Source organism: Taeniopygia guttata, chromosome 1A (genome assembly GCF_048771995.1).
Source record: "Taeniopygia guttata chromosome 1A, bTaeGut7.mat, whole genome shotgun sequence".
In the NCBI taxonomy this organism is placed as follows: domain Eukaryota; kingdom Metazoa; phylum Chordata; class Aves; order Passeriformes; family Estrildidae; genus Taeniopygia; species Taeniopygia guttata.
Genome location: NC_133025.1, coordinates 71,001,251 through 71,015,068, shown reverse-complemented (window position 1 = coordinate 71,015,068; position 13,818 = coordinate 71,001,251). Strand labels below are relative to the sequence as shown.

Genomic DNA, 13,818 nt, shown 5'->3' with positions numbered 1-13,818 from the left:
TGTACTCAGGACATGTGAGCACCTGAGAAAATCCTCTGCAGCAGAGGACATTCCAATTTTCCTTTGCTTTTCACGGAATGGACCTAAGCAGAACTCTGGATGTCATGGCTGAAACAACAATTTGACCTTATCAATAATAATGTCTGGTAGAAAGAACAGCACAGCAAGGGAAACTGACTTTTTCATGAGCTTCACAGCTAATTGATGGAAAGCCTTAAATGCACAGGCTTCTCCAGGTCTCTCTGAAGTGTTCAAGCCTAACTTAGGTACATCCTATAAATGTTTCAAGTAATATAGGCAGGATTTAAGGTGACTGTCTCCTGATCACCAAGTGTCTCTCCCGAAAACTGATGATGCCTACTGGCCAAGGGCAATGTTGGGATAAAACTCAAACTTACACTTGTGATTTTTACTGATGGTTTCTATGTTACAGTACAGAACTTGTGTAATGCAGAGGGCAAGACAAAAGGCAGCTTGGATGCTATTTTGAGCTCTTGGATGTTCCTCGCTGCTTTTCTGCTTCTCCCTGTAAACTGTTTGTGTTTGAACGTGACAGTATTTCTCCGTGACTGTGCAGAATACCTGGAACACTGGGATCTCAACCCCTGTGGGAGCCTTCCCAACCTCAAGGATAGAAAATACAGCACATATTTTTAAGAAGTAAACTAAACATCTCTATTTTACTGTATAATACCTTTTCATCATTCAGTTAAAGCAGCTCTGCAGCTCTGCAGCACAGTAATAAATGTGTCTTTAGCACTGGTCACTTATTAATGTGTGATGTACATTACAATGTAAATGACTGAGGTGTGCATCCCTCCGTGCACACCTGTGGGAACTTTCCTTTTATCTCCCATATAAACATTCCTAAGAGTGGACATTTTTTGTCCCATGTTTTCAGGTATAGTGATGCTACAAGCATAAGGAAGGGATAAAGGGGCAGTTGCCTAAAAAGGGATGTGCTGTCTGCACAAATCATCTTTCTACCCATTTCTTGCTTTCCCTCATACTGAAAATGTATTTATTTAATTATTTATTTATTTTCTTGTGACTCTCTTAGTCTGTAATGAAACAGCTCTGTTATTGTGCTTCATATAACCCTTTTTCTGCCAATTTTTTTCCTCTCTCTGTCAACAAACCAAGAAATCTCTTCAGAACATCTTGCTTTAATGATTCCCTGCTGTCCCAGAAGCATTTGCTCATGGGACAGGTAGCAGGTCAAGAAAAGATAATTTTTCTAATCTAAATTAGATGAAGCTACCTGCGGGTGAATTCTGTATCCTAAAAACTACATGCAATTATGTAGCAATAATAAGTGCAGGTATATTCCCAGATTTTCTGGAGAAATGATATTTGAAATGGAGTGCTGCAAGGTCCTGAAGTTTGAATTGCCTTCTTGGCAGCACCCAAGACTATAAAGTGAACACAAGCAGAATTTTAATGGATATATTCAGCTTGAAGAAAGAAAACATGATCATTTTGACCATTTCAAACAAAAAGACCATTTCATAAGTCACTTGTGTTTTCCTGCATTACATGGGATGTTTATTCATTCAGTAGCAAATAAAACAAGCACAAAAATAACTATAGAAGGATTTCTCATCCAGTTAAATAATTCTCTGCCACACAGACATGCCAACAATGCAGCTGCATTGAACCTGGGGGAAAGTGTTACAGTGTTTGTCAGGCATTAATCTGCATCAGATTACGAACAAATGCTTCAGACAGTGGGAGCTGTGAGTGGATGTTTCTGCCTAAAGAGACAGGGAGTTGTGCTTCATCTGCTGAGAATTAAATCATAACCAAAATATTCTGAACTAAGTTATCACTGGTTCTGTGAGAGAAGAACCTCTGGTTTCTGGTGTAAGCTGGTGTATGGGGTGCATTTTTAAAATGCTGTTTGTTCCAGAGGCAGGATGGTGTTTCACAGATTACCTCTGACAGGAACATATTTTGTGAGCTGTCTGGACATGGTTGTTCTTGTCTTTACGGGTTTGTAGTGACCCCTCCTGTAGCTGCAGCGCCCGGCTGGGAGGGCAACAGTGCAACAGCACAGGCAGAGGAGAGAGGAGCAAAGGACAACAGGAATCAGCCAGACCCCCAAAGCTGCAGCTTCCCAGGCAGCTGTCTCGTTATCCGAGGTGGAATTCCTCCCACTGTAGCCCTTGGTTTCATTGAGGTGCTGCTTGCTGCTGTTCAGGCGAGGAGGGGTGGGCACATGGGATAACACCTGGGCAGGCTTTGGGCTGAAAGCTGAGTGTGCACTCTTGTCTGAGCTGGTGACCGACCTGCTGCTTGTCCTCTTGGCAAAAGCAGTGGCTGCTGGGGAAGCTCCTGCCCTGGAATGGGCAGTGTCTCCAGTTCTCTGCGCTGTCAGACTCCAGCTGGGGGTGGGGGTGTTTGCTGGCACGCCGTGGCTCGTGGCAGCAGGTGGAGCTCGGAGCAGAGGAGAACCTGACGTGGTGGCATTGTGATGTCGGCATCTTCCCTCCTCAGAGGCCTTTGTGCTGTGCTGCCTCTCAGATTTACTTGCTGAGAAGTAAGCATTTGGCCCTTGGGATTTCAGTTTCTCAAAAATAAGAAGATCTGGATCAATCCCTATTGAATTAGGATAATGTTAGTTTATTGATAAAAGCTTGTCTGCACACCCACAGAAAGGATCCATGGAGACAGAAGCAGGGTAGGGAGCCCAAATAATGCCCTTTTGGGTTGGAGGTGTCACTGCCTCGGGTTATGGGACACCTCAGGGGGTGCAAGGGATGTTCATTTTGGGATTGCACACGACGAGCTATGGGATGTTCAGGGAAGGATCCAAAGGTGAGGAAAGGGTACTGAGGGTAGGGCAATCCAGAGAAGCTCTGTGCGGGTGGCAGTCTGCACCAGCAAGTGGAGGGAGGCTACACCCTGGCAGCTCAGACATCCCAGGGGCAGCAACAGTTGAGTCTGTGGTCCAGACTGGGCAGCCTGAAATCCAGACTGAGCAGACTGAGAGCATCTCAGCCCAGCTGCTGGGGGATTTTGTACTGTATGTATATATATATATATGTGTGTGTGTGTGTTTATATTTATATTTTTTCACTAACACAAAAAGCAGGATGAGGCTTTTGGTGCTCCCTGTCTTGATGTGTTTGCTTTATGTATTTGTCTGTGGTACCTGTGTGCTCACAGTGCACGTGCCTAATGAAAATAAATGTTCAGCCTTGTTACTGCCTGGGCCATGGACCAGTGGCAGCCTCCTCTCTCCGTCTCTCAGAGCTGGGAGGGTATTTTGGCCAAGCACGGTACTGATGAGGTACTCAGAGCATGAATCTTGAGAGCAGGGTATATCTTCAAGCTCCTTTCTTACTGAGTGAAAGAAAGGGGGAAGGATTTTCAGAAGTAGGTATATTAATGAAAAAGGAAATAAGTCTTCATCTTTCTTAGGGCTGTGTGTTACTTCAGGAGATCATTTAGCACAGCAACTGACCTGATAACATTTTAATATTTCCTAGAGCTTCTCTGTTTTCAGCCTTTATAAATGAAATGCTTAATTACCTGTTGTGATGTTATATAAAATGACATCAACTCCAGCCTTTAGTATGCAGCTTTCCAAAGCTGGGCAAGACATGTGCAGGCAGTTCCTGTTCTCATGAATGGCTCCATGGTAGAACACTGCTAGATTGCAGGAAACTGGAACCCATAAAAAAAAAAAAAAGTTGAGTTCAGCAGAATGACCATTGCATTTTGCATGTTATGATGTTTTTTAACATGAGAAATCCATTATATTTGCCCAGATCCTGTAGGAAGAGAGACCAGATCCTGTGGTTCTCTCATTATCATATAAATTAATTGAGCATACAGTCAAAAGAGAACTTATATTCTTATTTTACATCTGGACTAAAACAGCCATAAGAGTTTTTATTCTGTATCTCATTAAATAATAAATGATTTAAAGCCCTTTGAAATGCCCTCTAATGTCTCTGCTTTAGTTAAGATAGTAACAAATTTTGTTTGACTATATATGATTATAAAAAGAAGATTTCAAGTTACCATTTATTATCTCTGTAAGTATCCAGTCCCATGTGGGGGGATATGAGAAAAAGTTTGTTGTCGAGATAGAAACAACCTTGGTGAAATGGATGTAATTTCTTTCACCTCACATTATTTAAGACAGAATTTGATTCTTCCCAGGATTGCTGCTGGAAGTTATGTCACTGTCAGGTTGTGAAGGTCATATTTTTGCTCATAATTCAAAATACCATCAAAATTTATATTGAGTTTTTTTTTTAGTAACTGGTACCTCACTTTCATCCTCCAAAACAATATCCAAACCCCTTTCCAGTCTGGAGAGTTTTGAAAATTTAGGCACCACAGTCATGCAATTCATGTATCTTTCTAAAATACACTCCTGTAGAGTACAAGTGCAGTGTGATAACAGAGAAAGTACAAGGCTTAAGATAAAGCATGATTTTTGTTTATTTTTACTCTGAGTTTACTAGGCTAGAGAAAAGAGTGGCCAGCTGAATAACTGATATTATTTTTTGCTATAACTTTAGTGTTACCTGGTTTGCATGGTATAAACATGGAATAAGACAGTGCTTTCTCCAAGGAAAAGAGTATTTCAGAGAAGGACAAACTGTCTCCTCTGCTCTCCCTCTCACCATGTCTAAGTCTGATGCCATCCTGCAGGCACTGGTTCTCCACAGAAGAGATGGGGATAAATATTGAAGTTACTCTCTTAACGTTGGTATTGCCTACAGGCTTTGTAACAGAGATATAAAATTTCAAAGCAGACCCTAAGTTTTCATGTGTTCCTAGTGTAGTCTTCTGAAAAAATACAGACTATCAATTTCCTTTCTATGGGACAACAGTTGCAATGTGCCTCTGCTTTCCTGCCTGAAAAAAAAATTATAGATCCTCCTTCCACCTCTTCTATTTCTTCTTCAAGTGAAGGACTGTTTATAGAAACATTACCCAAAATGGGGGGGGTTTAATGTGTGCCACAGCCTTGCCAACAAGCACTGACCGTTCCTCAGAAGGCAGCAGGTCCTGCTGCACTGCTGGGGGGAGATTTCTGCATACCCCTTCAGCAGCTGGGCTCCCCTCCTCTGGGATTCCCGCAGATCCAGCAGGAGGCCTGGGAAGCGCCGGATCCAGCAGTTCTGGTAGAAGGCAGTGGGCGAGCAGCGGCACTGGGACTCCCCAGGCAGAGCCAGGAGCAGGAGCAGCACCTGTACCGCTGGCAGCAGCAGAGCCATGGCCCTGTGCCAGGCTCTCAGGGAGCTGCCCTCTGCTCCAGAGCTGCCCCAGCGCTGCACTGACTGTCCCTGCAGGGCTGAGGATGCTGCCAGGGCCAGGAGCCAGGGCAGGGCCTCCTCCACACAATGCCCATGGTGCTGTTCAGGCAGCTGCTGAAAGAAAGCAGACATTTAATGAGCTACAAAAGATTATAAGAGTTATTACTGCTGTTCTCTAACTTGGAGGTGGGTTTTGAGACAAAAGGGACAGGCTGTTTTTAGTTATTCAGAGAACTTGTTTCTGTGGTACCCTCTTTGTGCCTCTTGTCCTCCAACCAAACCACGCAGGCAGCCTTGAGATTTGGTGAATAACGGCAAGCTCAGCACCTTGTTCCACCTCACTTTTTTCAGGAACACTGTTACACTCAGTACAGAAAAACAGCTCTGTCTAGGATCTGAACAATTTGAGTTACCTGGTGACTGCAGAAATTTGCCTTCTTATGCTAACACATGAAACTCCAGCCAGAGGTGATCTGTTCCCCTTTCTACACTATTTTGATTGCAAGAATAATAAATTTTTATTTGCAAATATCTAGAACCAGATGAACTCTCTATGACTAGAGAGGGCTGGAACCTCCACTCAAGCTATGATCGTGCTCTCCCCCTAATAAGTTTAAAAATATCAAGCAGTCCATACAAGGTTTTCTGCTAGGAAAAGGCCTGTCAGAAAGAAAACACAGCTGACACACAGGGAAATGATTCTTCAAGTACCTGCTCTGAAACCTGAAACTGCCACATCTTTTTCTTAATAGAACCAAGTCTGATCCCTGCTTCCCACATTATGTTTTTCATACAGAAAAGCTTTAAAATATTACAATACATGAGTTGATTTAAACCCAGTGGACTGTATAGTGAGGTTGAGAGACTTTGGTAGAAGTACAGTTTGCAATAAAAATTGGTCTATATAATATGGTGTCTATATATAAGAATATTTTACACTGTGTTTTTACCCCTCAAGATTGAGATTAAGGAATTTCCTCCTTTCCACATGAAGTGTAGATCAGTTAAGTGGAGTGGGGAAAGCCTCAAACTCATTTTAATTCTTTAGTCATTACAGATGATGCTTATTTTCGCCAAACGAGGCACCCAGTTAGGAAATGAACTGACAGGTGTAATATTTTGTCCCTTACACAGCTCACTGGAAAATAAAGGAGCCCAAAGCAGGTTAACCCCTGTTGATGTAATAGCAAGGCCAAGGCATTATTTCATCATTGGAACTATAATTAGGAGGATTCCAAATAAATTCCTATAGTGGGGAATATGAGAATTAAACTGTTAGAGAGAGGGTAAGTGGGTAATTCTTCAAGCCTCTATCCTGAAAAGCAGCTCTTGGCACTTGTGTTGTTTTATTTAGTTTTGGAGTTTGATATTTACATCTCTGTGATAATCAGCACTTAAAACCTTAAATACATTTTAAAATACCTGATAGCTTGCACTCAGTGGACTGCACAGGGAAGCTTTTAGACATTTATCTATCATTGTCACCAGTGCTATTGACAGTGTATTTTAAAAAATATTTGTTTCAGCTTTCTAAATATCCCAAGGTATCACTTGATTTGGAACACAGTCAAAATTTTGATAGACATGCCTGCATTTTGGCATTACGTTCTGTATTATAAATTAGTATGATTTTCAGATCTGTTTTGTTCTGTAAGATTTGCATGCAAAAATGTTGATTTCTAATTGCTTTTCTCACTCCTACTCTTCCCATATCTCCACAAAGAGAAACCTCGAAGACTCTGAATAACCTGGGGAAGCACTCAACAAGGAGATGAAAAGTATTCTTTCCTCCTCCTCTTTTTCTGAATAAATTTTAAGGGCAGAAATAGCTGCAAGGAAACTTTCTTTTTAATGAAAGATAAAGTTATTAAAACAAGTAAATAAATGGCTGCTTTAGGCAATTTCCTTTAAAAACAGAAACCTCCTATTAAATTTCATGGTCTTCTGCCAGCTTCCCCTTAATTTCACTTTGACTCTTCAATGGGAAATGTAAATTAGTATTGAAATTTTAATTCACAGACATTTTGCAAGAAGGAAATGCCCAAGTCTTACCTGCAAACCAGTAGCTGATTTTCCATGTGCTCTGTAAGGAGGGACCAGGAGGCTGCCACTGATGCAGGGGAGTCTGTGGCCAGTACCAGACCAGCATTTCATGTTATTTAGGAACTCTTTTCATCCGACTCCTCACATTTCCTCCTGGAAAACAAAAAGGTAGGAGGGCCTGCTTCCTGTGAGAATATGAATGTTTTTGCAGGCCTTTCAGTCAAAGAGATATAAATGGACCTGCCACACTGGAAAATAATGATCTTTTTCATGATCCTTCTTATAATCAGAAACAGTCCCTGAAGTTTCCCACCTGAGCCAGCAGTGAGAATGGCACAATCCAGGAGCTTCCCAGCACAAAGGATTCATCATCAGGCATTAACTCTTTTTTTGCCAAATAGAAACAAAAGCATGCACTTTTTCCATATGAAGTAATAGACGTGTCTTGATTTTTGGAACTACATTTAGCTTTTATGGAATATACGGTTCTATCACTCAGAATACGTAAAGACCAGAAAGGATCTATTTATTTAGTTGTAGAATTGTGGAATTGTTTGGGTTGGAAGGGACCTCAAAGCTCACCCATATTCACCCTCTTGCCATGGGTAGGGACACCTTGTGCTATCCCAGGTTGCTCCAAGTCCCGTCCAACCTGGCCTTGGACACCTCCAGGGATGGGGCAGCCACAGCTTCTCTGAGCACCCTGTGCCAGGGCCTCAGCACCCTCACAGGGAAGAATTTCTTCCTGATATCCAACCTAAACATTTTCTCTGTCAGTGTGAAGCCATTCCCCCTGGTCCTGCACTACATCCCATGTCAGGAGTCTCTCCATCTTTCCTGTGGGCTCCCTTCAGGCACTGGAAGGCAACAATGGGTTACACTGAGTCCCTCTCTTTTCCAGGTATTGTGTGACAGAGCAGTTGGAAGGTGACAAACTGAGAAGTGAGACCCAAGCAGTTTCCCAGGTGAGGTATGAACCTGCCCAAGTCCTCCTGTGAATGTCAGTAATGAATTTAATGAAATGTGCAGCGTAATCCTATGTGACATCAGCATGAAGTTCCCTGCCTGTGTTGTGCTCCACATAAGTAAAATTAATTTCAGGCCTGTGTTAAAATCATCTTTATCTCATTTTTCTGAGATTTGCACATGTATTTTCCCTTTATCATAGTAGTGGTAAGGTCTAAGTTTTAAGTAAGCCAACTATATTGATAATTTCAGAATATGTCACTGTCACTCTGTTAAGGTGTAAAGTTATAAAAGACTAATGTAATGAATCATGAAATAATAAAATGTAAATATGTGGAAAAAAAATCAAACCAAGTCTTTGACATTATTCAAATAATGTGCTCGCTTTCTTTCTCCTTTAAAATTTTCCTTGAAATCAAAACTCTCTTGCAAAATATCTAAAGTCCAACAAACCAGCATTTTTTGAAAGAACTGTTTTGTCAAAAACAGCTATTAGTGGTCAGGTTTTGGTTTGGAGCAATGTATCACATTTTTAATGACTCTGACCTTCTCTGAGGTTGGATCCAAAGATTCTGGTTTCAGTCCCATCCCAGCAACATGGTAAAAAGAGGTGAAATATTACAGTTTCTCTCCCTGAGGCTTCATACAAACCATTTTTTAAACCCTTGTTTCCAAGAGTTGCCAGGCCCTGAGATTCTCTCGGAGCTTGGCTCCAGACTAATTCTGGCCAAACCTCTACTCCAAGGCTGGGATCTGTGTGCTCAAGCAAAGAGCAATACAAGTCTTAGCCAGATTAGATTTACACAAATATATATCTAGTGGCATTGCAGATTTACTTGAGCCAAGTTTTATGACAAAGGACACAATGTTTATTAAACACTAACGAACAGATGCTGATTTATGGCAGAACTTGAATTGGGCAAAGGGGATGGAGTTTCAATCTTGTGGTGAATTTTACAGAGCCGGACACTGAGTGGAAGTCTTCCATGTGGATTACCATTCATTTTACCTAGTTATTATGTACTAAAATTCAGCACTGCCTGTCTGCACCAGGATTAAAATATATCTGCTGTTTTAAGAGCACCCAGTTGAGTCTCCTCCAGGCACAGCTGCACAAGAAATTCCTGGCTGTGGATGCACAATGCATTTGTGCAGAGCAAACATCCCTAACAGGGGGTACTGCAGCAGACAGAGCCCTCCAGCAGCCTGACCCCCATTCAGGTTTTGTCAGGGAACATTCCCCCGAGGGAGTTCCAAGGAAATTCCTTAAGGGCTCTGTGGTGTAAGGAATGGATCAGGTTGAAGGCCATTGCAAGGATTTACACTCTTCCACCTCTGCTATGCTGTCTGGTGCTGGGACTTCCTCATGATCCACAGGGAATGCCCACCACACACAGACACCTGAGGCCTTTTTGCTGCTCAGACAGAGCTCGGGAGCACATACTTTAGTATTAGTCACTCAGATGTGACTAATAAATACTTGATAATAAACAATCTGCTTTCAAAAAACATGCCACTCCAAGTATCTTTTCAGTAGTGCTGCAACATAATTTTATTGCAAGGAATAAACAAACAGCACATTAAAAGTAGAAGAAATAAACAGAAAATATTAGGGAATAATCTCTGAGCAAGTGCTATTAGAAATAATAGTGCTTTCTTTTTATTTTTTTTTTTTTTTTTTAAATAGCATTGCTAATGGCACTGGGTAAGAAGTGATTTGTTTGGCTGTAAATCTGAAATGAGAAATTAACTTTATTTAGCAGGTCATCCTTCACAAATGCTAGAGTTCAGCTGAAGTAAAGTTATGCTCTGGTCAGTTCCTCTCAGAAATGCCAAGATCCTTTAGAACACTGAAATTTTTAAATGCTGAAATACTGCAGGATAATTCCTATGTTCCATATATGCTTACATTGCTGAACAATGGCAGAAGTTGGCAAATCCTTTTCAAAAGACCAATTCCCATCTTGAGTAATTCCACTGTTACTCAATGCACAGTTCCCAGGCAGTGCAGTACAACTCCCTGGTGTCTCAGAGGGCATTTTATATTAGATAGGATGGATACTTTAAATAGCCCCAGATTCAGTTCCAGTTCACACTTTAGACTAACAAGGCTGAAAGGAATTCAATTTTTCCACTTTTTTTTTTTTTTTTTACTCAGCGTGGTCCTTTCCTCAGAGCATTCTGGTTAATGTTACTTTCTGGTTCTCAAGTATTAGGCAGTGTCTCTCTGGCTTCACTTTTCTTGTCTTTGTAGCAGTAACTCCTCCTGAGTCTCTGTGATTCCTTGCTATTGCTATGTTGGGAAAGTCAGAGGGCTACAAGAAATGTGTGCCCAGGCAGAGAAAGGCTCAGATTCTCTGTGTCATGGCTGAATGGTCTATTACAATGGAGTTGCTGTATGAAAAAAGCTTCTTCCATTTCTTTTCTTTTTAAAAGAAAAGAGTGATCCCTCTTTGGCCTTGGAACAAATTCAGACATTAACTACAAGGAAATAGTTCAGGCACCAGACACAGGGAAAAATTATGTAGCACAAATGGCCAAGGCAACCCTGGAGCAAGAGAGCCTTTACTGACACTCTCTGGTGTCTGCACAGTCCCTTTGTTGGCGCTTGAGAACCCTTTTTCTTGGCATCAATTTGTCTCTCAGGTACTGTAAAGAGAGGCCTGAACTGTCTAAAACACCTTGAAGCCCCAGGAGCCAAAGTCTAGAAGACAGGTATTGAAATGCTGAGCAGAGTTACCTTTGTCTTCCCCTCTGTGTGTCTTGCTCTTCAGCACATGTTGTTTTGTCATAAACTCATTTAACATTTTAGATTTAAAATCTACCATGACTGTTTTCATGTTTGATGCTTCAGCATGTTCTTCAAGGATGATAGATAGCCCTTCATATTTGTTTTAAAGATCATGCAAATCTTTTATGGCTCTGAACTATACATTTCAGCTTTGTAGCTCTAGAAATAGAGTTCCAACTCTGGAAAATACATTTCTTATTCACTTAAGGTACAACCAAGACTATTGCTGGCGAAACAGCAAAGCCTTTTCTTTGATTCCATTATAATAACATGTATTATTGATCTTAGAAAAAAACAGTATAACTGTAGAGTGGAAGACAGACAAAATTATCTCCACAAGAGTGGAACAAAAGAGTAGCCCTTGCCTTGGTGCATTTGCATTTGCTCTATAAGCACATCACACAGGCTGACTGATGAGTGTAGGAAAAAATAAGGGACCTGTCCTGTCAGCACACAACTGCCTGGCCCTGAGCCTGGAAAAAGCACAGAGAAATGACAATCAGCCCAGTAAAAACAACTGGGTAAGGAAACAGGCTTTTTGTAAAAGTGCCCACTTGGTACTGCTGACCTCTTGGGCATGTGAGAGCTCCTGGGGAAAGCTGTGGGAGTCATGGCCATCGAAAGTTTGCTGGCAGGAATAAAATGTTGTATTCACATGTCCTCTGAATAGAGAGAGATTTAAATTTCTCAGGATTTCTCCTGAGAGAAGCTGTGAGAGAAGCAGAGAAAAGAGAATCAAAACAATTCTTATCTCACTGCACTGGTTGTTGTGCACATGTGGAAAGTGTTATGAAGATTGTTTACACAAGGCGATTTCTTAATGGGAGACTGGTGATAGTGTTTTGGATTGATTGAGCAATTGGATCTGTGTGCGTGTCAGGACTCTCAGCAGAGAGAGTAACAGGTTTTCTGGTTACTTAGTGATAGTTCTTGTTAGTGTAATATAGTTTTAGTATAATATAGTATAATCAAGTAATTAATTCGCCTTCTGATATCATGGAGTTCTGCACAGCATACTTCCCACGTCAGGGATCCCAGTACCAATAATAAACCACTACTGCGTGCCAGAATTGACCCCGCTCATTCACAAACCTCATGGACTGTGAGGAAGAAGGACTAGAAATCCCAGGCAGAGTGGCAGGCATAGGCTCGTTTGGCAACATACAACCAGAGAAGAAATATTTCAGCCACCCAGGCTGTGGTGTCAACACTTTGAGGCTGAATTTACCATAACTGACTACATGGAAAAACACATTCACCAATTAGGAGCTAACTTACAAATCCATGAAACATAAGAGACTCCAAAGCAGATGTCTAAAGATGGCAATCCTTCTGTATTCCAACAAGACAGCTTGCTGGCCATGCCAAACATGAGATCTCTGTTTTCCTCGGGAGTAATAATGATTAAAATTGGTTGAAATGCCTGCCTGTGGGAATTAAAGGACAAGAAGGAATTAAGAGTTGGACTCCTACTGAGATGGTGAGACACTAGTGTGTGATAATCTTTTGAAGGCTGAACCTGAAGCAGAGGAAAAAAACAGCCGAGTGCTCACACTTAAACTCCAACTAGATGTAAGAAACTCAAAAAACAAAATGTGGTGGTGCTTTATTAAGAAAAAAATATGGGAGACTGGAATTTGAATATTAATTAAATAATGAAGAAGACTGAAAGAGGAACACAAACCAAGCAAACAGTGAAACACAGTAGTAGGAAAGAGAAGGTGAGAGGTGATGATGACCCAGCTAGTGAAGAGATCTCTTTTAGGTCTGGTTGAGATCCTATAGAAAAGGATTTCAGAATATTAAATGGGCCCCTCAAAAACAAGATGATGAAGGTGCTTTGAAGTGAGGTGGAAAACAGACATGCGCAGAAATCTACTTCACCTCAAAAAATGCTTTTATAAAAGTCAGCAGAAAAGAACACGTGTAACTGAGATTGACATTCGTGTCATATCCATGGGCTTGAGTTAAGAAGATTAAGATCAACAAAACAGTGATAAAGGGTCACAATCATTTCATAGAGGAAATGCTAGAAAGTAAATAACCCTGACTTCCTTAAAAGAGAGGGGAAAAAACTCCCACAAATCAGCCTAATATGAAATGTTTTAATAGTGGGGAGAAAAAAGTCCCTTCTGAGCAGTGAAAATAAGGAGTTATCTGAAAACTAAGCAGGCTGCACAAACTGGACATGAGTCACACTACTGCTAAAGGGAAAGATTTTCTATGGTCTGAAGGACAATATCTGAAGGAAGTATCTTTATAAAGATAAATATATATTTTGAACATCTTTATAGTACATATCAGCATATAAGAATACAGGCATGGCAGACTTCTCATCTATTTCGGCAGATGGCAGGGTTTTTTTAAAATAAAGGAGTATTACTGTGTTTGAAGAATATAACAAGGCAAACAGCAAATCTGTCATTTTACCCTTGCCCAAGATGCTCAGTTGTTAATTTGCTCTTTCCCTGTTCATGTCAAACAAATTCAGGGCTCAGTTCTTCATTTGCTCTTTTCTTGTTCATGTCAAACAAACTCAGGACCCTGGTACGCAGCTCACTCGTGAGATGTACTGTTGCAAGCACTCAGTTTAAATAGAAGAGACGGAGCAGCAGAACAGGATGCAGTGTCTCCACAGGGTGAAGCAGGCGCTGGGACAGCAGGGAGCGGGAGGGTCAGAGCAGAGTCGCGCATCGCCCTTGCCATTCCCGAGTCCCTCTGCTCTTGGGCCGTGCAGGGGGA

At 41.4% G+C, this 13,818-nt stretch overlaps 1 protein-coding gene across 1 annotated transcript; it reads right to left on the bottom strand.

Annotated features, from left to right (window-relative positions):
* Positions 1–1,517: 1,517 nt before the first annotated feature.
* Positions 1,518–5,403, bottom strand: MANSC4 (MANSC domain containing 4). The gene is made up of 3 exons (XM_002193446.7): positions 5,006–5,403; positions 3,535–3,669; positions 1,518–2,598 (listed from the first exon to the last, which is right to left on the bottom strand). The coding sequence occupies exons 1-3, from the start codon at positions 5,235–5,237 to the stop codon at positions 1,925–1,927; spliced, it is 1,041 nt and encodes a 346-aa protein (XP_002193482.5). The 5' UTR covers positions 5,238–5,403; the 3' UTR covers positions 1,518–1,924.
* Between the last annotated feature and the right edge of the window lie 8,415 nt (positions 5,404–13,818).

Excerpts from the sequence above, each read along its gene's own strand:
- MANSC4 (XM_002193446.7), bottom strand. The coding sequence starts at position 5,237 with ATGGCTCTGCTGCTGCCAGCGGTACAGGTGCTGCTCCTGCTCCTGGCT. Across the intron at positions 3,670-5,005 it reads CTGCTGCCTTCTGAGGAACG|TTTCCTGCAATCTAGCAGTG; the intron begins GTCAGTGCTTGT and ends TATGGGTTCCAG. Across the intron at positions 2,599-3,534 it reads TTTATATAACATCACAACAG|GGATTGATCCAGATCTTCTT; the intron begins GTAATTAAGCAT and ends CTAATTCAATAG.